The 27,816-nt window shown below is 37.7% G+C and overlaps 1 protein-coding gene across 7 annotated transcripts in view; it reads left to right on the top strand.

Moving 5' to 3' along the window:
* Positions 1-27,816, top strand: part of ppp2r5a (protein phosphatase 2, regulatory subunit B', alpha isoform) — a 236,346-nt gene that overhangs the window by 90,751 nt on the left and 117,779 nt on the right. For all 7 annotated transcript variants that reach the window (XM_069931345.1, XM_069931339.1, XM_069931338.1 and 4 more), the window contains one exon: positions 8,790-8,986. In XM_069931345.1, coding sequence (XP_069787446.1) covers positions 8,861-8,986 — 126 coding nt within the window. In that variant the 5' untranslated portion in view covers positions 8,790-8,860. The remainder of the gene's footprint in view (positions 1-8,789; positions 8,987-27,816) is intronic.

The following is a 27,816-nucleotide window of genomic DNA, read 5'->3' as shown; positions in this document are numbered from 1 at the left end:
AAAGCCAACATGCCATTAGCTTTCTGCATGGCCAGTTGTACCTGCATGCTTACTTTCAGTGACTGATGACCAAGGACACCTAGATCTCATTGCACTTCCCCTTTTCCTAACTTGACACCATTCAAATTGTAATCAGCCTTAATAACCTCACATTTATCCACATTAAACTGCATCTGCCATGCATCTGCTCACTCACCCAACCTGTCCAAGTCACCCTGTATTCTCATAACATCCTTCTCACATTTCACACTGCCACTCCACTTTGTATCATCTGCAAATTTGATAATGTTACTTTTAATCCCTTCCTCTAAGTCATTAATGTATACTGTAAATAGCTGCGGTCCTAGCACCAAGCCTTGCGGTACCCCACTACTGTGGATAAAGGAAGATCCATGGATGTAATATACTTAGATTTTCAAATTACATTTGATAAGGTTAGAGGGGAAAAAATGCAGGAAGTAAAATAATGGTGTGGTTGGTTATCATCAAATAGTGGGTATAACTATGAATATTTAATTGAAATGTGAATATTTATGCTTTTACGCAACTGTGAATATTTATTTATCAATCCTTTTAGATTTATATTTTTTCTTATAACACATTATAGTTATGTAATTTTTACAATTGTTGGTATGTCTTGCGTATTCATGTGGCTGTTTTGGTGTTTATGTAGGTGACAATACACTCCCAAATGAATCTTTTGCTCGTTGGCAAGATAGATAGAATTAGTAACATGCCATGGGGATTAAGGCAAATTTAACAACTTTTATGAATGTCTAAGCTGCCAAGTCGGTCCTGACCATTGTGCTGTCTATATGCTGTCTATATGTCTATATGGATGACTGGAAATAGGTAATTGTATGGATTTGGTGAGCTGATGGGTCTGTTTCCATGCTGTGTGACTTATTTGCCATGGGAAAAAAAAACACAAGCACCATTTTCTAAATTTGCTGATGGCACTAAGGTAAGAAAGTAAGTTGCAAAGAGATCATAAGAAATATGCAAAAGGATTTAGATGGACAAAGATGTGGAATATAATATTGGAAAAATGTGAGATTGTCCATTTTGGGAGGGAAATAAAAATGACTAGAAATTGAAAAGTTCTGTTTTAAACCATATATGGTGGATGAATCCACAGGGCCTGACAAGATATTCCCCCAGATGATGAGGGAGAAAATTGCAGGGGCCCTGGCAGATGTATTTAAAATTTCTTTCGTCATGGGTGAAGTGACGGAGGATTGGAGGGTAGCTCATATTGTTCTATTGTTTAAAGAAGGCTCCAAAAATAATCCAGGAAATTATAGGTCATTGAGCCTGACGTAAGTAAGACGTAAGTTATTGTCAGGTGTTCTAAGAGATCAGATATACAAGTATTTGGATTGTCAGGGTCTGATTAGGGACATTCAACATGGCTTTGTGCATGGTAGGTCATGTTTGAACAATCTAGAGTTTTTCGAGGAGATTATCAGGAAAGTTATTGAAGAAGAGGCTGTGGATGTTGTCTACATGGATTTAAAAAAAGCCTTTGTCAAGTTCCCAAATGGGAGGTTAGTCAAGAAGGTTCAGTCACTTGGTATTCAGTAGTAAACTGGATTTGACATTGATTTTATAGGAGAAGCCAGAGAGTGGTAGTGGATGATTGCCTCTCAGACAGGCTCAGGCTGTGAACTGCTGGAGTCAGGCTCATGGGGAAAGAAAGGGGCGCTGAAGGGCCTCTAGCACTGAAGGCTTCCAGATTGTATCAGAGGATTGTATCAGAGATTTGGACCTGAAGCTCAGGATGCTAATGGTTTGAACACGAGTCTGTGTGGTAGCAGAGGTGGCAGGTGCACTGGCTACATGCGATGTCTTTGCTTGTCATTCGTTAAAGGCACAGGACAATGCTCATGGAGACTCTTTATTTGCCTCATGACAGACAAAAGTTGAAGTATATCATGTATTTTGTTTATTATTACATGACAAGAAACTTTAACCTTGGCCTGCCTGTGATTTGTGGTGTGCCTCAGGAATCAGAGCTGGGTCCATTATTGTTTGTCATTTATATCATGATCTTGATATTGTTACGAGCCCAGAGGACCCATAAACCCAGCAGCAATAGATATTCACTAAGACAAATGATTACTTAAACAAAGGTTGCTTTTAATTATCTTTAAACATGAAAATAGAATCTATTGACTTACTTAGCCTAACGCAACCCCTTCTAATTCTAAGCACACATGTATGTAATGTGTGTGTAAGTTCAGAATAGTTCTTTGGTTCACAGTTCAATCTCACTTCTCATTCCTCCAAGTTCACTGGTTGCAGGCAATTCTTATACTGTGCACAGAATTTAACATTTATAAAGTTCACCAGGCTTCGGTGCTTGAAAGGTAAATGCTCAGGAAGGTTCTTGTTGGTTTTTAGAGAGAGATTTGTTGTTCCAGGACATCCACAACTGATGTACTTCCATCAGCCACTCCAGTGTCTTGCTGACAAAATTTGCCCCTTCAGAGTTCTCCAGATGACAGCCTCTTTCTTTCAGGTCACCACAGAGTTCCTTTTTGTTTTCTTTATTCCAAGTGAAACCTTAGACAGCCAGTCCTCTCCTCTTGCATGAACCACAAGGGCTTTGACCAGGCCGTCTTCCAAATGCTACCTCTGCTGGTTATAACACTGTCAAATGATCTCTGTATCCCTCTCTCTCTTTCTCTCCCTCTCTTAGAAAAAGCCTGTTTGACTCTCTCTGCTTGCAAAACCACATGATCCTCTTACAACAGCAAGTTCTCCTCCAGACAGCAGCGGCTCTGACATGCTCTTTCATCTGTTGCCTTTTGCAAACAACAATCCATTAGTGAAGTTTCTTGAGAACTCTTCAAAGCTCTTGCAAAAGATGTGTAGCTGATATGTCTAGCATGGGACAGAGCTCCAGTATTTCAAATAAGATCTGTTTTAAAGTGTTTGTATGTAACCTACTCTAACAGACCTTTCCCAATTTATCTCCCAAAAACATATCTATATACTCTGTCACAATATAATGTGGTAAATTTGATCAGCAAGTTTGCAGATGGCACAAAATTGGAGGTATTTTGGATAAAGAGGGATACTTTCAAAATTTGCAAAGGGATCTGGACCAGCTGAAAAAATGGGCTAAAAAATGGCAGATGAAATGAATGCAGACAAATGTGAGGTGTTGCATTTTGAAAGGTCAAATTAAGGTAGGACGTACACGATACATGGTAGGGCACTGAGGAGTGCAGTAGAAAAGAGGGATCTGGGAATACAGATATTATTCCATGAAAGTGACATCACGGTTTGATTGTGATGGAAAGAGAGTTTTGGCACATGGACTGAGCTTTTGGACTGTGGACTGTTATTATAAAGGTTGAATTTCTGCTAAGAACTCTGTGCAACTTGTGGAACAGCTGAGTGTTGAATCGCTAATTGATTGGAACTTTCAAGAACAAAGGGAGAATCCAGCTGTGAAGCAGAGAGAGGCAGTTGGAGAGACAGAGGCCAGCTGGAGAGCTGTGTGAAATGCACATGCCTCATAAGAGAGGATTCATAAATTTACTGCCACACAACACCAATCATTTCTCTCTCCAATGTTCAATACAATGTCCTTTATTACCAGTTAGAGAACTGAACTTGGACATTGAACTTTTTTTTGTAATTCTTTATTTATCGCACTATGAACCATATCAACCAATATATTTACAGATGCATCTCTTTAAATATTCTCAGTGACTTTTTCTCTTTTCTCCCCATCCCTCCCTTCCCCCTTTCCACCCCCTCCCAAAAACAGTAAATATTGAACATATAAAATACAATAAAACAATCCCCCTTTCCACCCCCTCCCAAAAACAGTAAATATTGAACATATAAAATACAATAAAACAATATCTTTATAAAAAAGGAATACAAACAAAAAAGACGTATCATCTACTTATACACATTAAATCTGATTGTGTTTATCTTCTTATCATTTTAGGTGGTGGTGGTCCTAGGCCTGCTCTTTCTGTTATGTTCCATATATGGTTCCCAGATTTTTTCAAACATTGTAACTTTGTCTTTTAAATTGTAAGTGATTTTTTTTTTCCAGTGGGATACACTTTAACTTATATATTCTCTTAATGTTTATAGTCATATAGTCCAACATGGCCATCTTATATCTTTATTTTCACTTCTTTTCCGCCTCTTCACTGCCTCCATCCCTTTTTTCCATTTCTGTTTTTTAAGTTTTTCTTTTTAATCTCAATATATGACAATGCACTTAAGACATGAAATACCCCAACAATCCCCACAAGCATTAACCCTTTAACCCCAAATGAACCTCCCCTCCCTGGATTGCCCCTTGTTCCTTGACGGCAACCACAACTCCCCTTTCCATTTGGTTTGCGAACTTACTTGTAAACGTCAACCAATTTAGCAATGACCATTATTCTCGCCCCTCCAGCCCCCCCCCGAGAACATTTTTCCTATACTTATAACAAAGCTCTCTCTCTCTCTTTTTTACTTTCTCTTATCCATCTTTAAATCTTTATATGTACATTATCTTTACTTTATATTTTTACATATTTTTGTATATTTTCTTGCCGGTCAGTCATCCTTCTTGTCACTCCTCCTCCTCTCTTTTCCTGTCCTGCAAATGTTCAGCAAATTCTTGGACTTTCTTTGGGTCTGAGAACAGTCTATTCCGTTCCCCAGGAATAAATACTTTGAGAACTGCTGGATGTCTTAATATAAAGTTATACCCTTTCTTCCATAAGATTGTTTTCGCCGTGTTGAATTTCTTCCTCTTCTTTAAACGTTCGAAGCTTATGTCCGGGTAAAAAAATATTTTTTGTCTCTTATATTCCAACAGCTTATTGTCTTCTCTAACCTTCTTTCTTGCGTGCTCCAGTATGTTTTCTCTCGTCAAATATCAGAAATTTTACCAATATGGATCTCTGTTTTTGATGTGGTGGTGGTTTCGGTACTAGTGCTCTATGCGCCCTTTCGATTTCTATTTCTTCATGTGAATCTGTCATTCCCAACACCTTCAGGGTCCATCCTTTTATAAATTCCTTCATATCTGACCCTTCTTTGCCTTCTTTCAGGCTCACTATTTTATGTTGTTTCGCCTACTGTAGTTTTCCAATACGTCAATTTTTTGAAACAAATTTTGTGCCTCTAATTTTTTTTTTTGCTCTTTTCCAACTTCCTTCTTAAATCATTTATCTCCATTTCTACAGCAGCTTCTCGTTCTTCCACATTTTCTACTCTTTTCCCTATTTCAGTCATGACCAACTCTAAGCTTTGCATTCTGTCTTTAGCTCTTTTCATTTTTCTTTTGATAGAACTAAATTCTAATGATAACCATTCTTTTAATGACCTCATTTGTTCTTCGAAAAAGGCTTTATCTGAACTTTGTCCTTGTATTTTACCTTCTTTGAAATTCTTGGTCTTCTTCCTCCTCTTCTTCTGTGTCTGTATCTATGTGTGTGTCATCTTCTCTGTATCTGTGTATCTTCATCCTTCTCTGGTGAGCTGCTTCTGTATCCTTGCTGGGCCTCCAGCTGCTGTGTCTCCTGTTGTTGGGCCTCCTGCTGCAGGTCGACCCGTTGTTAGGCCTCCCGCTGCAGGTCGACCCGCCGCTAGGCCCCCTGCTGCAGGCCGACCCACTTCTGGGCCTCCTGCCGCAGGTCGTCACCCTGCTGATCGCCCCGTTGCCGCTCATCCTCTTCCAGCCCTTCATTCTCTTTCTCACCACTCTTCTTCTTTCTTGCTTGCTTCCCCCAGCCGAACGCCCCTATACTGGGCGTCTCTCAGCTGGCCGCACCTCAGCTGAGTCCCCTCCCGCCGGCGTTAACCTTTTCTTTTACTTGCGCACTGCACATGCGCAACTCTTAGCGCATGCGCAGTTGCGCATCTCTTCTTGGCTCTGAGAGCCATTTTTGAAGTCCGCCGGTCGGGAGGACACCGCTCCTCTGGGGACTCACCAACACCGGAGATCGGCCGCTCCTCTCCACGGTGGCTTTCTGCTCCGACGTGTAGGTAAGGCCTCCTTCTTTCTTCTCCAGTGATTTTCCTTCTTCAATTTTCATTGTTATTCTTTTTCTCTTTGGGTGCCATCTTCTGTCTCTTCTCTGTAACTTTATCTTTCTCTTCCTGTATTTTATGTTTATTGAGCTCTGTTTTTTCACACTTTTTTTTTCTCTGGAGAGGTCTGGTTCCACCCGTCCAGCCACTACTCTATCATGTGATTCCCTCCAGACATTGAACTTTGAGATTGAATTCTCTGGACTTTTTTTGGACTCCTTTACTTGACTGACTGACCTGGGGTTTTGGGGATTTTTTTCTTTCCTTTTTTAATATTGGGTACAAACTGTAATGGTCTGGGTTTTTCACATGCACAGTTTTTATAAATATATGACATCTGTATATTTTCTATAGATACTTATAATGGGGTTAATTGTGTTCAGACATTATATTGTTAATAGTCATTAATAAATATAGAATTAAAATTTAACCCTTTTGAATTGCGTCTTCTCTTGTTGCTGGTTTGAGACATAACACTTCATAAATCAAAATATTGATTAAAGGAGTCGGATTATTCATGGTAAAGTTGGTGAGGCCAAATTTGGAGTTGCACTTATGATGGTTAGCCTGTATCCAGGAGTTACAGCAGTCAAGTTGTACCACACAAACAGGACCTTTGGCTCACCATCTATATCTCAACCTTTTGACTCATATACGCTAATACCATTTGTTTACCTATGGAATATATTCTCTATGTCTTGCCTATTTAAGTATCTGTCTAATGTAATAATGGTATTGGATTTCACCAGGCCCTCTGGGTGCATGTTTTTGATATCAGCGTCTTCTACGTTGGAGAAACCAAATGCAGATTAAGTGACTAGTCTGTAGAGTCCAAAGGGGGAAAACTAAACTTCCTGTTGCCTGTCTTTTTAATTTCCCCATCCCACTCTCACTTTGAACCATCAGTCCTCCTATTACAATGTGACCCAAAGCAAGCTTGAGAAATAGCATCTCATCTTCGATCTAGACATTTTGAAGCCTTCTTGACTTTGCAACTTCAAGTAACTTGAGTAAAAAAAAAACAATCTGCTGAGGAACTCAGCTGGCCAAACAGCATCAGTGGGAGGGAAAAATTGTCGACATTTTAGATCGGAACCTTTCATTAAGACACATTATCAGTGGTTCTTGATCTCGAAGGTTTCAACATGAAACATTGACAATTCTTTTTCCTCTACCGATGCTGCAACAGAAGCTTGTTTTTTTGCACCATATTTCAGCATCTGCAGTCCCACATGTGTTTCAAGTAACTTGGTCTTTATCAGTTCCCGACCTGCTATTGGCGCGGCTTTTTTTTAATGTTTCCTTTTTCTTTTTCTGATGGAATGGAGGACATGCCCAGCCTAACCAGCCGGGCAGATCTTTTTCACTGTATTTTGCAACATGTCAGAGCAGTAAAACATAGGAATATGTCCTCCTGCCCACCATATCCTTGCTGACCACGAATGCCAATTTAAACTATTCCCATCTGTCTGCACATGGTCCATATCCCGCCATTCTCTGCCTGTTCATGTGCCTATTGGAATCCAGTTTATTGTCATGAACATGTGTCACGAAATTTGTTTTGTGGCAGGAAATGTTTTTTAAATTTTGTTGTCAGCTCTCCTTCCACCCCTTCCTTTGGTTGCGCATTTGAGGCATCTAACACTGTTTTTAAAAAAAAAAGTACTTGTCTCATAAATTTCCTTTTAAACTATCCCCATCTTACCTTAAATCTATGCCTTCTAGCATTTGTCATTTCTATCCATGGGAAAAGACATAATCTGCCCCATTTATATTTTTCATAATTTTCTATTCTTCTATCAAGTAGCCCTTCAGCTTCTAAAGCTCAAAGTCCTCTCAAAATCACATTTAAATTTCGTTGCTCAACCATACAGTTTATCTGAGACTTCAGACTTATTTCCCTAAGTGTCATGGATGTTTTGATGGGTACTGTTAGGGTTTTAAATCAGCCTGAAGTCAAGAATCTTCCTCACACAAAGCCAACAATGTTCTGCATGGTATAATTTTCTCAGTAATCTCTTGCCATTGGCAAAAGTAGGGAAATAAGGGGAAGTGATGGGGAAAGATGCTTTGATTTGTCCACATGAATTAGTATCAGGTTATCTGGGGGAATATGAATGAAGTTAATTGCATACAAGACTTATTTGCAGGCATGGATTGCAGTTCTGTATGCAGAACTATTAACACATTTCTGTAGGGGAGAAATGCATCTGGAGTACAAATAGTAATGATGTTATGTGAGTAAAATGTAATTATTTTGAAGTTTATTTCAAATACACAGGCCACTTAATATGGCTAATGAAAGTAATTAAATGCTTAAAACAGTAGGAAATATTTTTGTTCCCTCTGGAGGATATCAATTTTAAAGCAATATTATATGAAGCATGACTGAATATAATTAAAAGTCTTTAGAATCAGAGGCTGAATAGCTAACTCCATTTTGACGTTCGCAAAATTAATTAAAATTATTTTTTCAACGATAAACCAGATAAGATTTCACAGATTTTTTTCACTACAAAATGGGAGGTCAATACAAATCAAAACTTATTCTTCATAGATTTTTAACCTGAGAGGTATGTGAAGTTTATATTTTTTGACTAATGGGTAATGGCTTTTGTTATAACAAAATATATAACATAAATTCTTGAGCTTCAAACATTAAAATCATGAAAGAATAGTGTTGATATTAAATTGAAATATAAATGTATGTGATTTCTCTCTTTTCTCCACAGATGCTCCGAATGATGACCAGCATGATCTCTTCTGTCAGAAGCTGCAGCAATGTTGTGTTATTTTTGATTTCATGGATTCTGTTTCGGACCTAAAGAGCAAAGAGGTGAAAAGAGCAACATTGAATGAATTGGTGGATTTCCTCACATCCAATAGAGGTGTGCTTCTTGAATCGGTTTATCCTGAAATAGTGAAAATGGTATGTAGTCATTTTTTGTGTAATGTCATTTGCGTCGGGAAAAATCTGATATAAATGTTTACAGGAAAGAGAATTTACATGCTCCAAATGAATAAGAGCTTAACCGATACTATAAGGTCTGGTATTACAGAAAATGACCACTGTACAATCATATTATTGTGACTACGATTGGCTTTCAAAGACCATGTTACTAAATCAATATTTGCATGTTGATGTAACTCCATGTTGAAACAGAATTTTTAAGGTTTAAATCCAGGAGATGACAACTCTATCATTACAGCTAAACTATTAATTTTTATTTTCTTCAACCCCTGATATGGTCTGCAATCTTTTGCATAACTGACCACACATCCAACATCCCTCCACTATTGTCAAAGGTTACGACATATTCTTTGTTCTTTTTTTTAATTAGCTAGTTGTAATCCAAGAATCACTTGAAATAAATTCCCTTTCAACTGGTACACAGATCTGTAAATGATCTCCCAGTTAAATTTTACAAAGAATTAGCCGTTGTGTTCATTTTCCAATTGCAGCAAATGCAGGCCTAGAAAAAAATGAGTGAGCCATTGAATGTTACTGAACAGAAACAGGTCCCTTCGGCCTTTCTAGTTTGTGCCAAACTATTTTTCTGCCTCATCCGACTGACTTGCACCCAGCCCATAGCCCTCCATACCATGTGCTTGCTCAAATTCTTCTTAAATATTAAAATTGAGCCCACATTCATTACTTTAGCTGGCAGCTTGTTCCACACTCCCACCACTCTCTGTGTGAAGAAATTCCCCCTAAATTTGTCCCCTTTCACCCTTAACCCATGTCCTCTACTTTGTATCTCACCTATCCTCAGTGGAAAAAGCTTACCTATATTTACTCTGTCTATCCCCCCTCTATTATAAATACCTTTATCATATCTTTCCTCATTCTTCTGCATTCCAGGGAATAAAGTCCTAACCTACTTATCGAGGCAACATCTTAGTAAATCTTTGAACACTTTCTATCTATTGATATCTTTAGTCCAGGCTCCGAGTGTCTGGGATTATCCATTCTTTTATTTATTAATTTGTTTTGTAAATGAAATCTTTCGTCACTGTCTCCCCCATGCTATGTAATCATATGTTAACCCATTTTGGTGGTTCACCTTCTTCAAATAAAGATGTGAGGAACCTCAGCTGGGCTGCCAAGTAATATTTCCTAAAATCAGGTAATTGTAGCACCCCCCCCGCCCCCTCATTTATAATCCAATGTCAATTTTTCCATGGAGATCCTGGAGTCTTTACCATTCCACAGGCAAGTTCTTAAGCTGCCATTTAATATTTAATTGTTTTTTGTGGTATATAAATAGGAATGGATTGAAATAAATACTGTAATCTCGGCAACACCTTCATTTTTCTCCATCTGTTTAAATTGTCTTCAATCTTTTCAAGGCTGATGTTATAGTGTACTTAACAGAACCAGAACTATCAATAAAAGAATTATATAAGAAATTGAAGGAATATGGAGAAGTGTCGGGTTACAAGATCAATGTAAATAAAAGTGAAGCAATACCTATGAATAATGCGGATTTCTCAAAATTTAAGAAGGAATCACCATTTAGATGGCAAATGCAAGCAATAAGATACCTAGGTGTACAAATAAACAAAATTCTCGGCCAACTATATAAACTCAATTATTATCCACTAATGAAAAAATTACAGGACGATTTAGAGCATTGGAAAGATTTACCACTAACACTAATAGGAAGGATAAACTGTATTAAAATGAACATTTTTCCAAGGATATTATACTTATTTCAGGCATTGCCAATACAACTGACAGAGAAATTCTTCAAGGAGTTAAAGAAAATAATAAGGAAATTTTTATGGAGAGGGGGGAAACCGAGGATAGCACTAGATAAATTAACAGAATGGTATAAACAAGGAGGCTTACAACTGCCAAACTTTAAAAATTATTATAGAGCCGCACAATTAAGATACCTATCAGATTTTTATCAAACAAGGGGAAAGCCAGATTGGACGAGATTAGAATTAGATAAAATAGGGGAAAAGATACCTGAACACATATTATATAAATGGGATGAAAAATTGGTACAACATAGAAGTTCTCCAGTATTACATCATCTCCTCAATATTTGGAAGAAGATTCATGTAGAAAGAAATAAAACAAATTATCAATTACCAAAACTAATATTGACGCAAAACAAGTTACTCCCTTTTACAATAGATAACCTTTCCTTTAGAGAATGGGAAAAAAAAGGGATTAAAAGAATAGAAAATTGTTTTTTAGGAAATAGATTCTTATCCTTTGAACAAATGAAAGATAAGTACAATATAACTCAAGATACAGCGCTGGCATATTACCAATTGAGATCCTACTTGAAGGATAAATTAGGAAGTAGTTTGAGTTTGCCAGAGGGAAGTAACCTTGAATATGTGATTACAGATACAATGATAATCAAAAGATTTATAACAAATATGTATATTAAACTGCAAGAAAAGGAGAATGAGGAAACAAATGGTAAAACTAAACAAAAATGGGAACAAGATTTAAATATAAAGATAAAAAAGGAAACATGGGAGAAGTTATGCTCCGGAACGATGAGAAATACAATAAATACGAGGTTACGTATGATACAATATAACTGGATACACAGGCTATACATTACACCTCAAAAGTTAAATAAATGGGACCCAACAGTATCTGATAGATGTTTTCGATGTAAAAAAGAAATGGGAACAACAATTCATGCAATCTGGACATGTGAGAAAGTAGAAAAATTTTGGGAAGATCTAAATCAGATATTAAATAAAATCACAGAAAACAATATACCAAAGAATCCAGAGATCTTCCTCCTAAGTAACATAAAAAAACAAAGAATTTGGAATTGATTTGGAGGATGCACAAAAAAGATTTGTTAAGATAGCTCTAGCTGTAGCAAAAAAATGTATTATGTCAACCTGGAAATTGGAAGATAATTTGAAAGTACAACAATGGTATATAGAAATGAATAAATGTATTCCATTAGAAAAAATAACATAGTTTAAGAAATAATATTGAAATATTCGAACAAATATGGGAGCCTTACATTAAATACAATAGCGAAAACCTACCGGAGACAATCATTACCTAAGTTAACGGAAGGAAAAGGAAATGAAAAGAATGGACTCAGTAGAATTTCTGGTGTATTTTTATTGAATGACAACATTGTCTGACTGGTTTAATGTATCCTAGATTTTATACCTTAAATGGACGGGAGGGGGGAGGTAGGGAGGGTGGGATGGGAGGGGGGGGGGGAGAAAATGGCACTGTATATGTGTGAAAAGGAAAAAGTGTGTACCATGGTTAATGTGATTTATGGTGTGAAAAATAAAAAATAAAAATAAAAAAAAATCTTTTCAAGGCTAGGGGTATAGTTGAGTTTATATAAGTTTCCAAAATCTCTATCATTGTTATCATTAAGTATTTAAAACTACCTGATTGCTACTTGATGCGGCTCCCCTGTTTGTATCTTTCATAATCTGAATCAGTCAGGGGCATAATCCTACTTTTTTCCAAATTTACTTTATATCCAGAGATTATGCCGTAATCTACCAGGGTGGCCTACAATTTGGGCAATGGTTCAGCTGGTTCCGTCAAGTATAATAGCACATCGTCTGCAAATAGGTTTATTTTATGTTCATCTTGGCCCATCTTGAATCCTTTTATGTGTGGGTCCCTCCTGATATATTCTGCTAATAATTCAATAGATAATACAAATAGCCCTGGGGACAGTGGACAACCCTGTCTGCTAAACCTACTTAAGGGGAACTTTGATGAAATTTGGCCTTTTGTTTTGATCCTTGCTATATTGTTTTTACCCAATTAATATATGTTTGTCCCAGCCCAAATTTTTCCATTACTTTAAATTGATATGGCCATTCTATTCTATCAAAGGCCTTTTCTGCATCCAGAGATACTGTTACTCTGGGATCTTCTCTGGATTGTGTCAAATGTATTATATTCAATAATCTTCCCAAGTTGTCAGCAAAATGTTTTTTATAAAACTTGCTTGGTCTGAATTTATTAATTTTGGGAGATATTGGCCCAATCTCTCAGCCAGTGCTTTGGCTATCTTGTAGTCTATTTAATAGTGAGATGGGTCTGTAAGACGCAGGTTTTTATGAATCGTTATTCTTCTTAGGTATCATCACAATTATTGTTGTTGAAAAGATATCCGGGAGAATCTTTGCCTCCGCTGCTTGATTAACCTCATGAGTGGCATCAACAAACCTTTAAATTTTTTGTAAAACTCAGGCAAGAAACCGTTCTCTCCCAGAGACCTATTAACTTGTAACAGTCCCAAAGTTTTATCAATTTCCTCCCTAGTGAGGGGGGGCATCTAACCTCATCTGGTCCACTTGGTTCAATCTCGGCAGTTCAATTCCATTCAGAAAATCATCTATTTTTGTTTGATCCTGTGGTGATTCTGATTTATATAATTCTATATAGAATTGATTAAAAGTATCATTAATTAATTTTGGATCATGAGATATCATATCTGGCTCCGGTTGAAATCGTCCTTGAGGTTTCCTCTGCCTTTAGCTGCCAAGACAAAATTTTGTGTGCTCTTTCCCCCAATTCATAATATTTTTGCATTATGTATTTTTACATTTTGTATATTTGTATTGTATTGTATTGAAGCTTTTTATTTATTAAGATTTGGTATTTACCTTTGAGCCAGATTTGTAATATTTGTTCTTTAGTGCTTTAATTTCTTTTTCCAGATTATTAATTTCTGTCATATGTTTTTCTTGACATTTTTAATGTAAGGGTACGAGATATCACAAATTGGGTCCAAAATATTCTGAGATGAGAGTGAGAGCAGCCTGATGTCTTGGTACATGTGGGTACAAACGACATTGACAAGAAAAGGGAGGGGGTAATGAAAAGGGATTACAGTGAGGTGGGACAAAAGCTGAAAGACAGGAACGCTAAGGTGGTGATCTTGGGATTACTATTTGTTCCAAATGCAAGTGATGAAAAGAATGTAAGGATAAGGAAAATGAACGTGTGGCTGAGGGGCTGGTGTACAGGGCAAGGATTTGGCTTCTTGGATTATTGGGATCTCTTTTGGGGAAGGCATGATCTTTACAAGAAGGACGAGTTGCACCTAAATCCAAAAGGTGTCAACATTTTGGCAAGTATGTTTGGTACAGCAGTGGGGCAAGGTTTAAACTAATTTGGCATGGGTATGGAAACCTGAGTGATAGGGAAAAGGGTAGGGAAGATAAAGAAATGGCCAGGAAAAGTAAAATAGGAAAAGAAATGTTGGGAGGAGAAAGTAAAGAATCAGATGGTGCAGTGAGTTTTCGGGTCAATGATAGTGATAAGAAAATTACAAAGAAAAATAGTGGGCAGAAAAGTCAAAAGAAAAAGTTACAGAAGTCGCTAGATATTAAAAGGACAAAGAGCATAAGGGCACTTTATCTGAATGCCCGCAGTAATAGAAATAAGGTTAGTGAACTTGAGGCGCAAATCGGTACCCATGCCTATGTTTTGGTAGCCATCATGGAAACATGGCTGCAAGGTGACCCTAAATGGGAATTAAACTTTCAAGGGTATCAGGTGGTGCAAAGAGATAGACAGGATGGTAAGGGAGGTGGAGTTGCATTCTTAATCAAAGATGAACTCCAGGCAATAGTGAGGGATGATATAAGATCTAAAGAGAATAATATTGAGTCCATTTGGGTAGAGATAAAGAATAACAAAGGGAAAAAAATTATTGGTGTGTGTTATCTATCGCCCACCTAATAACAATAGTTTAGTGCGACAGGAAAAAATAGAGAGATAAGTGAGGCATGTAATAATGATACGGCAGTAGTCATGGGGAACTTTAACTTCCACATAGATTGGGAAAATCAAGTTGGTCGTGGGAGTCTGGAAGAGGACTTCATAGAATGCATCCGCGATAGCTTTCTTGAGCAGCATGTTAAGGAACCAACAAGCTCCAAGAAACGCTGTGCCACTGGGGTTCCGGGCGCTGGGAAGTGGCCTTGGCTTCCCCTGACACCGGCCAGGCTGCGCTGCGGTGGGGGGGTGGGGGGGTGGGCGGGGGGACACGACAGCGTGTTTTAATTTGGTTATGTATTCCATTAATATTTAAAGTTATATAGTTCAACGTAGCCATTTCATACTTTGTTTATCTTCCCTTTCCGTTTTTCCATCATTACCTTTCCTCCTTTTCCATTTCTGTTTTCTTATTTTAAACCCTTTATAAGATAACATTCCTAAAACATCAAACATTTTCTTTATTCTCCTATTTAAAACTTTTTTAGCCCCAATCTCCCCTTCCCCTCCTGAGTTGTCCTTTATCCCTTGTCGGACAACCACATCTCCCCTCTCCATTTAGGTTTGCGAATTCACTCGCAAGCGTCAGCTGATTTTGCAGTGACCGCAACTCCTCCCCACCCAGCCCCCCCCAGAAAAGATTTCACTTTTCATATGTAACAAAGGTCACTCTTTTAGTTCCCTCCTTATTCCCTCTATTCCATTTCCTTCCCTTATTAATTCTTGTCTATACTATCTATATTTTCCTCTAAATACGGATACATTCACGTATGCACATTATACATATACACACTTATACCTCTTTACCCACATACATATAAATCGTGGTAATTTTTACTCTCATTACACGTCTTCATCCCTCAGTCTATTTTGTAATTGTTCTGCAAATTTTCGTGCTTCTTCTGGATCCGAGAATAGTCTGTTTTGTTGTCCTGGAACAAATATTTTCAATACCGCTGGATGCTTTAGTATAAATTTATACCCTTTCTTCCATAAAATCGCCTTTGCTATATTGAACTCCTTTCTCTTCTTTAGGAGTTCAAAACTTATATCTGGATAAATGAAGATTTTTTGCCCTTTGTACTCCAGTGGCTTGTTGCCCTCTCTTACTTTTTCCATTGTCTTCTCCAGTACCTTTTCTCTTGTAGTATATCTTAGGAATTTTACTAAAATAGATCTTGGTTTTTGTTGTGGCTGTGGTTTAGAGGCCAATACTCTATGTGCCCTTTCTATTTCCATTTCTTGCTGTAGTTCTGGACATCCTAGGATCCTAGGGATCCACTCTTTTATAAACTCTCTCATATTCTTGCCTTCTTCATCTTCCTTAAGGCCCACTATCTTTATGTTATTTCTTCTGTTATAATTTTCCATTATATCTATTTTCTGAGCTAACAGTTCTTGTGTCTCTATAACTTTTTTATTAGATTCCTCTAATTTCTTTTTTAAGTCCTCTACCTCCATTTCTACTGCTGCTTCCCGCTCTTCCATCTTGTCCATTTTCTTTCCCGTTTCTGTTAAGGTCATATCTATTTTATTCATTTTCTCTTCTGTGTTGTTTATTCTTCTTCTTCTTAAATCATTAAATTCCTGTGTTTGCCATTCTTTAAATGACTCCATGTATTCTTTAATAAGAGAAAGTATATCCTTTATCTTGCCTTTCCCTTCTTCTTCTATTTCACTGTACTCTTCCTCTTCTTCTTCCTCTGGGTTGGCCATCTGTTGTTTCTTTGTTGCCCTTTTCTTCTCTTCTTTCTTGTTTTCATTGTCTTCTGTGTTCTCTTCTTGCTGCAGGTGTTCTGCAGCTGTCGTTGCCGGCTGTGGAGATCGACTCCCCAGCTGGTCACCCCTCCCGTCGGTGTGTTTTTTTTCATGCGCATGCGCGGTTGCGCACTTTTACTCGGCTCAACGAGCCATTTTTGTAGTCCACTTTCTACCGACCCGAGGGAGCGGGTTTCTCTCTCCACCGCGGGCCTCTTCGAACAGGTAAGGCCTTATCCTTCTTCCTCCGTTGTCTTCTCTTCCTCTCTTCTTACCGTTGATTTCGATTTTTCTTTTTTTGTCGCCATCTTCTTTCCACCTTTTTCTTTAACTTTTATTTCTGTGCCTTTGTGTTTTCCTTTGATTTTTCCGACTTTTCTGGAGAGGGCTGGAGTTCACCGTCCGGCCACTACTCCATCACGTGCCTCCCCCCCCCGCCAGCGTGTTTATAAAACCACCCACCACTACTTTTCAAGGATCAGGATTTTTCTCTCTCTCACCCTGGGACACAGCGGTTACTGTGCATGCGCTATACTGGCGCGGCGGCCAGCGGGCCACCTCTAATACATTTTTGATATGATCTTGCAGGCCAAATATAATTATTTCGCGGGCCAAATTTGGCCCGCGGCCCAGAGTTTGACATGTGTGCTTTAGAGCAATGGTTCTCAACCTTTTTCTTTCTACTCACCGACCACTTTTAAGTAATTCCTATGCCATAAGTGCTCTGTGATTAGTAAAGGATTGCTTAAGGTGGTATGTGAGTGGGAAGGGAAGGCTGAGAATCACTGCTCTTGACCCAGTTGTTACTGAAATATTTTGCTTGAGAAAAATTGTCATTGGCCCATTTCCTTTGGAGTTTTGAAACCGTGCATATAACAAGTTAATTAGGTACGATTAAAGTAGGCGTTTTAAAACTTTTTCTTCCCACCCACATACCACTTTAAGCAGAGCACCTATGGCAGAGGGAATAATTAAAGTGGTATGTGAGTGGAAAGAAAAAGGTTGAGAACCACTGCTTTAGAGTTAGAAGATGAAGCTGTAACTTGACCCACCCAATCCCTTTTTAATTTAGAATGTTCTTTTTCTGTCTAATAAGTTTCTTGTAGAAATGCATTATCAACCTTCATCTTTTTCATATTACTTAATATTCTTTTCCTTTGGATTTTACTGTTTAGCCCATTAACATTAAAACTAAAAGAAAATATTTTTATCATCTATTATCCTGAATCAAAGTCTCTTTCAATCCCATTCTCCCAGGTCTCTTTATCAACTCTACCTGGCTCTTTTGTACATCTCTGTCTCTAAAGAAAAAAAATAGAAAAAGAAATTAATAAGTTAAAAATTCAGTAATAATTCAACAAAGGAAATATTACTTAAAAATTTTTTTTAAAAACCCTGAAAAGCACTGAATAAAATTATTACAGCACTATTTCCCTCCACCGTATGGGTTGTGGCTCCTGACATGATATAGCACATAATGGTTCAGGCAAGCAAGGAAAACCCCCCTCCCCCCCTCCCAAACCCCAAAATTAATTAAATATGCATTAGGAAATAATAAATCACTGGCTGCTTCAAAGACCATGTTAACTTGATCATTATCAATTAAAGATGATTCCTTCTGAGTTTCTGGCTTCAACTGTAACTCTTTTTGACAACTTACAATCTGCTTCGGCACAACCTTCTTTGGTGTAATTTGAATCTGTAACACTTCTTTTTGTACTTCTCATTGAGGACTTAAATTCAACAGTTCTTGTTGCTCTTCCTTAATTGTAGCAAGTGACTCTGTAAATCTTTGTGCTTCTTCATCTTGGGTTCTTCATTCACCAAAACACCTTCATCACAGCTGAATATCTAAAAGTAAACTTACAGCCCTTGTTCCAAATAATCACCTTCACTGGATTAAATTGTTTTCCTCTATCCACCGCTGCCTTACTTAATTAAATTTCCTTAATTTACTTAATTTTATTTCCGTCAATAACCTTGGGTCTCATGTTCTGTCTTGTTTTCTGGACTGCCAACCTTAAAATTTTCTCTTGATATCGCAGACATTTAATCAATATAGCTCCAGATGGGTGATTTGGCAGTGGCTTCCTCTGCGAAGTTCTATGAGCCCTTTCCAATTCAATTCTATTCGGAAAATTTTCTTCCCCCAAGATTCCAGGAATCCATTTTTGAAAAAAATCCACAGGGTCACCACTTATTTCACAATCTTCTTTAAGGACAACAATCTTTTCATTTATTTGGATTTTCCAACATATCCATCTTATCTATAATTTATTTCTTTTGTTTGCCCCAGAGTATATCAGAATTTTCAACCCTTTCAACTCTATCCATATAGATGCCCATATCATTTTTAACCCTCTGATATCAATGCCCATATCGATTCCCATATCATTTTAACCCTCTGATATAGATGCCCATATCATTTTTAACCCTCTGATATAGATGCCCATATAGATGCCCATATCATTTTTAACCCTCTGCAGATCCAAGTCAACTGTTGCTTTAACTTCATTCACTTCTGAAGCATATTCAATATTTCACTTTTAACTTCCTTCATATTAAATCTGACATCTGTAATATCTGCTCTTCTAACTTGCTATTGGACCCATTATTAGTCAGTAAAGATCTTTCATATTTGGTTATTTTTTTCCAAGACCTGAAGCCCCGGTATTTCCTCTCCATCTTCTTGATCATCTTCATCATGATCTGATTCTTTTTGAACTCCCTTCTTATCTTGATCACCAGCTGTCAAAATGGCAGATGCTCATGACAGTTCTGGCACGTCTGGTATGTGTATCTGGAGTTCCTTCACTCCACCAGTACCACTGTGAATGGCGCTATGGGGCGACCATTCCAGAGTATATTCTTCGCGCATGCGCATAAGGTTAGTATATTCTTCAGGAGAGATCTGGATCGATCTGGCGCCCATCTTCCCCGGTATCCACGGGAGGTGGCGCTGGCTTCGGTTGAAAATAGGCTGTCATCACTTGAGTTAGTCGTGGGGGCTTTGGAACTTACCAACTGTAAGGTAGGCTGCTCTTCTTCAATTTTCTTGGTGTCTTTACTTATAATTTTATTATCTCTTGCTGCTTTCCTTCCTCATATCCAACAGCTTCCAGCTAGGTTCAAGAGGATTTAATATATTTGAAATCTAAAATTAATTTTTAATTTAGACTTTGTATTTTAATCCCCCAGGAGAGATGCGAGTCCACCTCCTTCCCCGATGGCTTTATGCTCTGCCCCCATCTTTGTCATGAGCTAATAGCGAGATTTCTCTGAGACACCATTACCATATAATGTGTTTTTTACAGGCTCTGGTTTTGCAAGGTGACTGAGATGTGATACTCTATGTTTGGCCAAACATTCATTCCTGGACTGTTCTTGTCAATGTCAACAGACCTTCCCAGTGAGTTATAGCAGATCCTTGTCACGTTTCAGCTATTGAACATCAGTGCAGACTAAGATTCTGTTTCTGTAATTTTGATGAGGAGCAGGCAGCTTTTCAGGAACTGGGATTTATAGCACAGCTGGTTTCCCATGAATGCAGCTAGCCATTGATTTGATTAATGCTTTCATGGACACCCATGAATCCAATTCTTTTACAAGGAGAAAAGATTTCCACTTAGTGTGCAGCTGATTGAGGATCTTAAGAAGAACTTTTTCATAATGACTGTCAGTTTTTTGGGAAGCACATTCAACTTCATTATCTTGAGGGATCCACCCTTCTGGGGATTTCCAGAAGGATGGATCTTGGAGGATTAGGGCTGATGATCATTTCTGGAACTTCTCACTAGTGTGTTCTCAAGCACCTATACCAGACACTGTGAGAGCTATGCAGATAAACACATTTTGCTGGAGGAACTCAGCTGTTCAAACTGCGTTAGTGGGAGAAAAAGAATGATTGACATTTCAAGCTGAAGACCTTTATGGAGACTGGGAAAATGAAGGAGAAGCCAATGCTTGATAGTTGTGGGAAAACTCCAAGGTGAGATTTTGTTGCTTGTGTGAGTCTGAGGTCACCCTATAGACATGCTTTTCAGGTGTAGAAAGCTCATTGTGCAGCATCCCACAAGTCATAGACGGGAACTGTTGACAGAAGGATAACAACAAGGACATTTGGAAACCAAAAGCAAGAGAAGATTATAAAGAAGAAACTACGAGGGGATGCCCCTTCTCAACATTACACACCGAGTATAGATGTCAGGCATTGGTTTTGCCTGTATAGGGGTTCTCTAATCAATGGATTTCATGAGGACCCTGCAAATAAAACTTCCTCATGCAAACTATTTTCACCCTTTAATCATTAACACCTCTGGTTAGTATAGTGGTTAGCACAATACTGATACAGCGCTAGCGAGCAGGGTTCAAATCCGGTGCTGTCTGTAAGGAGTTTGTACATTTCTCTGTAGCTGTGTGGGTTTCCTCTGGATAGTCCGGTTTCCTCCTATGTTCTATCCATACTCGGATTGTAGGTTAATTGGGTGGCATGGGCTCATGGACTGAAACGGCCTGTTACCATACTGTATGTATACATTTTAAAAATGATATTGATATTTAGCCCAGAGAGGCCCATGACTCGTGTGCACCTCATAGCTACCTGTGCCAAATATAACACATAAATAAATGAATCCTGCTACATTTATTTTCATGACTTGCTGGAAAATCTGAAGATCTATTTTCTAAATCACAGTGTGGATTATATCCATCTTGAGATACAACGGATATGACCTTCACCAAACCTCAATTCCAAGTTAAAAACCAGAGGCAGTATCAACAACAGTGCAACCTGTAACTCTAATTATAGATTACAGCAGGCCCAATTTCAGTGTATCTTGGTGTCGAGTAAGGCCAAATCATCACCCCAACAGTTTTGTCTTTCAGGTTGAAGTACTGTGCCTCACTTTTACCAATCTTCTTGCTGGAGTGCAATAAAAGCACAGTGCTGGAGAAACTCAGCAGCTCAAACAGTGGCCTTTATATAGCAAAGATAAAAATGTAGAACCGATGTTTTGGGCTTGAGCCCTTCATCAAGGTACAGTACAACTCTGAAATGGTCGGGTCCGGGCCTATTTCAGTTAAATGATATTTTTGGATAACTGGTCAGTTTTTGAAAACAGCCCAGTAGCAACAGCAAATCACTTGTAACAGTGTTAAAAGATGCTTTCTAAGCATGAAATAATGTTTTATTCTCACCAAAAAAAACCCAACTTGAACAAAATAATATAAATCCAACACCAAAAACTCTAAATTCTACTTAGAGGTTTTTTCAAACTTCCAAAGTTTTTTCAGTCTGTGACATCATTTCGGCTCCAGAAAAAATTTGGATAAATGAAGATTTCTGATTTTTCTGAAATCATCAGTTATCCAAAAAATTTTTTTTTGAGCCGAACAGACATCACTTCCGGGTCCAAAAAAATTTCTGATAAGTGAGGATTTTGGAACATCTAATTTCGGATGATCGGAGTTGATGAATAGAGGCAAATAAGTAAACTGAAAAAATGTCCTTTCTCAGAACAAGATCCCAAGAATTGAGGCTATTGCTTCATTTAGTCAACAGATTCCCAAAACAGAAACTCGAGCATGGCATCTTCACCAAGAGGACAAAAGAAACAATTGAATAATGTTCTCTAATCTTCCTTGTGCTCCTCTCTCCTTCTCCCACAATCTTAATGACCGATGAGCACTCAAAATAGAGATCGAGCCTTTGGAATAACATTGAGAATCTCAAATCTCTTCAGGAATATACAATAGCCATACATCAATGGCAAAAGGGGTTATCATTTCCCATATTACCCACCTTATCAAACTGATAGAAGATTATACTCAATTGCAAATGATTATCTAAAATCATTGGCCAGAACATTAAAAATATATTTCTGACAAATCTCTACAAGTCTCTAAGGCAAACATGAGAAAACATATTTTGGTCAGTTTTGATAACCTTTATTTAAGGAAAGATATAATCAGAATGAACAGTAAGAATTTTGCTGAATACATACAGTTTACAATGTAAACTCATCATTAATTATCAACTGATTTTCCTTATCAGTGAGCATAATATCTAAAGGACATGGATTTAAGTTATTTAATAATGAAAGCATAAGAAGGAACTGAAGAATTTTGTTTCAGCGTCAAGAAAAAGAGTTTTGGAACTCACTGTCTGAAAGTTGGTGGAGGCAGAAATTTCCATTACCAAAAAGAGTACTTGGATAGGCACTTGAAGAGTCATGACATGTGTAACTCCGTACGAGGACAGCATGGCTTTCAATAGGTTAAAATGTTGACTCCGAAGCCAAGACCACTAAATGCTCTATCTATGACAGTTCAGTATTCAGCTCTATCATCCCTTCAATTGATTAGCAAACTGCAAGACTTGGGGCTTTATACCCCACCATACAATTGGATCCTGGATTTCCTCACCTCCAGACCAAAATCAGTGAGGATTCATAAGAACATCTGCTTCACAACCTCCATCAGTACCGGAGCACCACAGGACTCTGTTCTTAACCCCCTGTTTTACTTGCTATACACCAATGACTGTGTGGCACCATATGACAAACAACACCATCTACAAATTCGCTGTTGATACCACAGTAGTGGTAGTCAGCATACAGGAGAAAGATTGAAAAATTGGCTGAATGATACACCAACAATATTCTTGCACGAGATGTCACCAAAACCAAGGAGCTGATTGTTGAATTCAGGAAAGGAAAACCAGAGATGTACAATCCAGTGATCACTGGGGGATCAGAGGTGGAGAGAGTGAGCAAATTTAAGTTCTTCGGAGTCACTATCTTGGAGGATCTTTCCTAGATTCAACACGCTAATGGCATCATGAAGAATGCACGTCAACACCTCTATTTCCTCAGGAGTTTGCGGAGTTTTAATATGACATTGGAAACACTGGCAAATTTCTACAGATGTGTGGTGGAAAGTTGACCCAAGATATTTCTCCAAAGCCCTTGGTGAGCTTAAAAGTTGGAAATGGACAAGGAAGTAGTGTTACGAGTCCAAAGGACCCCAAAACCCAGCAACAATAGACATTCACCGAGACAAGTGGTTTTTAAAACAAAAGTTATTTTTAATCAACTTTAAACATGAAAATAGAATCAAATTTTAACTTAACTATGTACTTAACCAATGCAAATTAACCCCCTTCTAATTCTAAGCGCACGTGTATGTAATGTGTGTATAAATTTAAGAAAAGTTCTTTGGTTCACAGTTCAATTTCACTTCTTCTTCCAAGTTCTCTAGATGCAGGCAATTCTTATACTGTGCACAGAATTTAACATGCATAAAGTTCACCAGGCTTTGGTGCTTGAAAGGTAAATGTTTACAGCTCAGGAAGGTTCTTGTAGGGTTTGCAGAGAAAGATTTGTTGTTCCAGGATTTCCACAACTGAGGTACCACCATTAGTCACCTCAATGTCTCACTGATGAAACTTGCCCCATCAGGGTTTTCTAGGTGGTAACCTTTTTTTCAGGTTATGATAGAGCGCCTTCTGTTCCTCTTATTCCAAGAGAAACTTCGGACAGATAGCACTTCCAGCCATCCACTGCTTTTGGAATTTTTCATCAGTTTCAACCAGCTCTTCCTGGCTTGCACTGTGTCACACACACACAAGCTGAAAGGGCTTCTCTTCTCTCCCTCCCTCTCTCTCCAACTGAAACTTCCAGCCAATAACATGTGATTCACTCACTTACAAAACCCCCCACCTTCTTTAGCAAACAACAGGAGTTCTTTCTTCTGCTCAAGCTGTTGTTAGATAAACAAAACCCAGGAGTGACATTCCTGTAAGCACCCTGCAAAAAGGCACTTGGAACCATCCTGGCTCCAGTTCCAAACAATGGTTATTCATTTTATGACGTCAGTTCAATTAACACCTACTTGTGAAAGGTGCATAACATTCTCCACAGAACTTCAATATTTCTTCAGTCTTTCAAATAAGATCTGTTTTAAAATGTGTGTACGTATGTAACCTACTCTAAATCGTATAAATTCTCCCCAAATATTACCAAATTCTCCCAAATTATTTAACCATTACAGTTGAAAGGTGGAAACTGAACAATTGATGGATTTCTGCAACATCAGAAGCGTAAATTAATTTCTAAAATGTGTTACATATTTCAAAGTGAGGGCCTGAAGCTGGGTTTACACAGGTCGAGGGAGAGATGGGAGTTGAACTTGGGCACAACAATAAATGAAGCATGGTAGCATGACCTGTGTTTGAACTGCATGACTGGAGTCATCAATTCCAAATACAGGTTGGTGCAATACAATTTCTTGCTCCAACTGTACCTCACACCACAAAAATTACACAAATCAAAGCCTGAAATTTCAAAAATCTGCTTCAGGTGTGATGTGGAGGTTGGAACTTTTGTCCACTCCATCTGTCTATGGTGGTAACAAGGTGGGATCCTTCTGGGAAGACCTGAGGGGCATTCTGAAACAAATTATAAAAGTGGATTTTCCACAGGATCTAGAGTTGTACCTTCTGGGAGATATTGGGGAAGTGCAGTATAGACTGACCAGATCTGAAATTCTATTCGTGAACATCGCATTGGTGGTAACCAGGAAATGTATAGCAGTTTCGTGGAAGTCTGACTCCCAACTAAATACCACATGATGGAATATGGAAATTTAGAGTTGCGTTCCCCTGGAGAAAATCACATGCAATCTAAGGAAGAAAAATGATGCATTCGTTAGAGTGTGGAAACCTTACTTGAAATATACCAATGTACACAGGTTGATTAGGCTTCCCCCCACCCCAAAAATAGGGCTATGATAGCAATCCGTTCTAGCAAGGAAATAAAAGTGATCAAGGAAGTGGGACATAGTGCAGGTGATATGCTCTTTTAGTTTAGTTTTTGAGTTTTTTTTCCTTTTAATTTTTTTCTTTAGCCTTTGTTATTTAACCATTTGTTTTTTTTTCTAGGCTTTTTGTGGTGGTCTCCCACCGGAATGTGTATCTGTACAATTTAATTGACTTTTTCCCAGTCGGGTAAAGGTGTGGGTGGGGGAATAAACACAGACTTTGTTGTATGAATGTTGAGACATTATACAGATTGTTTGAAATTTTTGAGTTTATGAAAATCAAAATAAAATATTTTAAAAAAAAAAGAAAGTATCCAACAGCAAAAAGGAACTTGGTCAAAACCTCTTCTCTGCTACCATCGGGTAGAAGTTCTAGGAGCCTGAAGACCAATACATCTAGGTTCAAGAACCGTTTCTTTCCAACAGTTATCAGACTTTTAAAAACATTTTTTTATTTTTCATGCTATGAACCATATTGACCAAAATATACATAAACCTTTCCCTCTTGAATATACACAGTGTCATTTTCTCCCCTTCCCCCCCTCCTTTCCCTCCCTCCTTCCCACCCCCCTCACCACCCACTCAACGTTCAACATATATGATACATTAAACCCATTAAACAATGTCATCACACAATGAAAATAAACAAGAAAATTGTGTCATCTACTTTTACACACTGGGTCAGTTCATTTCGTCTTCTTCTCCTTCTGTCATTTTAGGTGGTGGAGGTTAACGGTAACACTTCTCTGTTGTGTTCCATGTACGGTTCCCAAATTTGTACGAATACTGTGATGTTATTTTTTAAATTATATGTTATTTTTTCCAATAGAATACATTTATTAATTTCTATATACCATTGCTGTATTCTCAGGCTATCTTCTGATTTCCAGGTTGACATAAAACATTTTTTTGCTACAGCTAAGGCTATCATAATAAATCTTTTTTGTGCTCCATCCAAATTGAGGCCAAGTTCTTTACTTCTTATACTACTTAGAAGAAAGATCTCTGGATTTTTTGGTTTGTTGCTTTTTGTGATTTTATTTAATCCTGTTTCCTTACAGCGAAAACATCTATCTGATACTGTTGGGTCCCATTTATTTAACTTTTGGGGTGTGGTGTATAGCCCGTGTAACCAATTATATTGTATCATGCGTAACCTCGTGTTTATTGTATTTCTCATATTTCCGGAGCATAGCTTTTCCCATGTTTCATTCTTTATCTTTATGTTTAGATCTTGTTCCCACTTTTGTTTGGGTCTGCAGCTTATTTCATCGGTCTCTTTCTCTTGCAGTTTGATGTACGTTTGTTATAAATCTTTTAATTATCATTGTATCTGTAATCAAATATTAAAAACTGCTTCCTTCTGGTAACCTCAGCCTGCTTCCCAATTTGTCCTTCAAGTAGGTTTTCAGTTGGTGGTATGCAAACATTGTACCGTGAGTTATACCATATTTGTTCTTCATTTGTTCAAACGATAATAATTTATTTCCTGAAAAACAATTTTCTATTCTTTTGATCCCTTTTCTCTCCCATTCTCTAAAGGAAAGATTATCTATTGTGAAAGGGATTAGTTGATTTTGCGTCAATATTAATTTTGGTAGTTGATCATTTGTTTTTTTCCTTTCTACGTGAATCTTCTTCCAAATGTTGAGCAGATGGTGCAGTACTGGTGAATTTCCCTGTTGCACCAGCTTTTCATCCCACTTATATAGTATATGTTCAGGTACTTCTCCCCTATTTTATCTAGCTCTAATTTGGTCCAATCTGGTTTATCCCTTGTTTGATAAAAATCTGATAGGTATCTTAGTTGTACTGCTCTATAATAATTCTTAAAGTTTGGTAGCTGTAAGCCCCCTTGTTTGTACCATTCTGTTAATTTATCTAGCGCTATCCTCAGTTTCCCTGCTTTCCATAAGAATTTCCTTATTATTTACTTTAGCTCCTTGAAGAATTTCTCTGTTAGGTGAATTGGTAACGATTGAAATAGGTATTGTATCCTTGGGAAGATATTCATTTTAATACAATTTACCCTTCCTATCAGTGTTAATGGTAAATCTTTCCAATGTTCTAAGTCATCTTGTAATTTCTTCATTAGTGGCTGATAATTTAATTTGTATAGCTGGTCTAGATTATTATCTAGTTGAATACCTAGGTATCGGATTGCTTGTGTTTGCCATTTAAATGGTGATTCTTTCTTAAACTTTGTGAAATCCGCATTATTCATTGGCATCGCTTCACTTTTATCTTGTACCCCGATACTTCTCCATATTCCTTCAATTTCTTATGTAATTCTTTTATTGATAATTTTGGTTCTGTTAAGTATACTATGACGTCATCTGCAAATAGACTGATTTTATATTCCTTCTCTTTTATTTTTATCCCTCATATTTTCTGTTGTTATCAGTTCTGCCAATGGTTCTATAGCTAACGCGAAC

The sequence above is a fragment of the Narcine bancroftii genome, chromosome 4 (assembly GCF_036971445.1).
Source record: "Narcine bancroftii isolate sNarBan1 chromosome 4, sNarBan1.hap1, whole genome shotgun sequence".
Lineage (NCBI taxonomy): Eukaryota > Metazoa > Chordata > Chondrichthyes > Torpediniformes > Narcinidae > Narcine > Narcine bancroftii.
The sequence above is the reverse complement of the archived record's forward strand: the minus strand, read 5'-3'. Positions and strand labels throughout refer to the sequence as shown.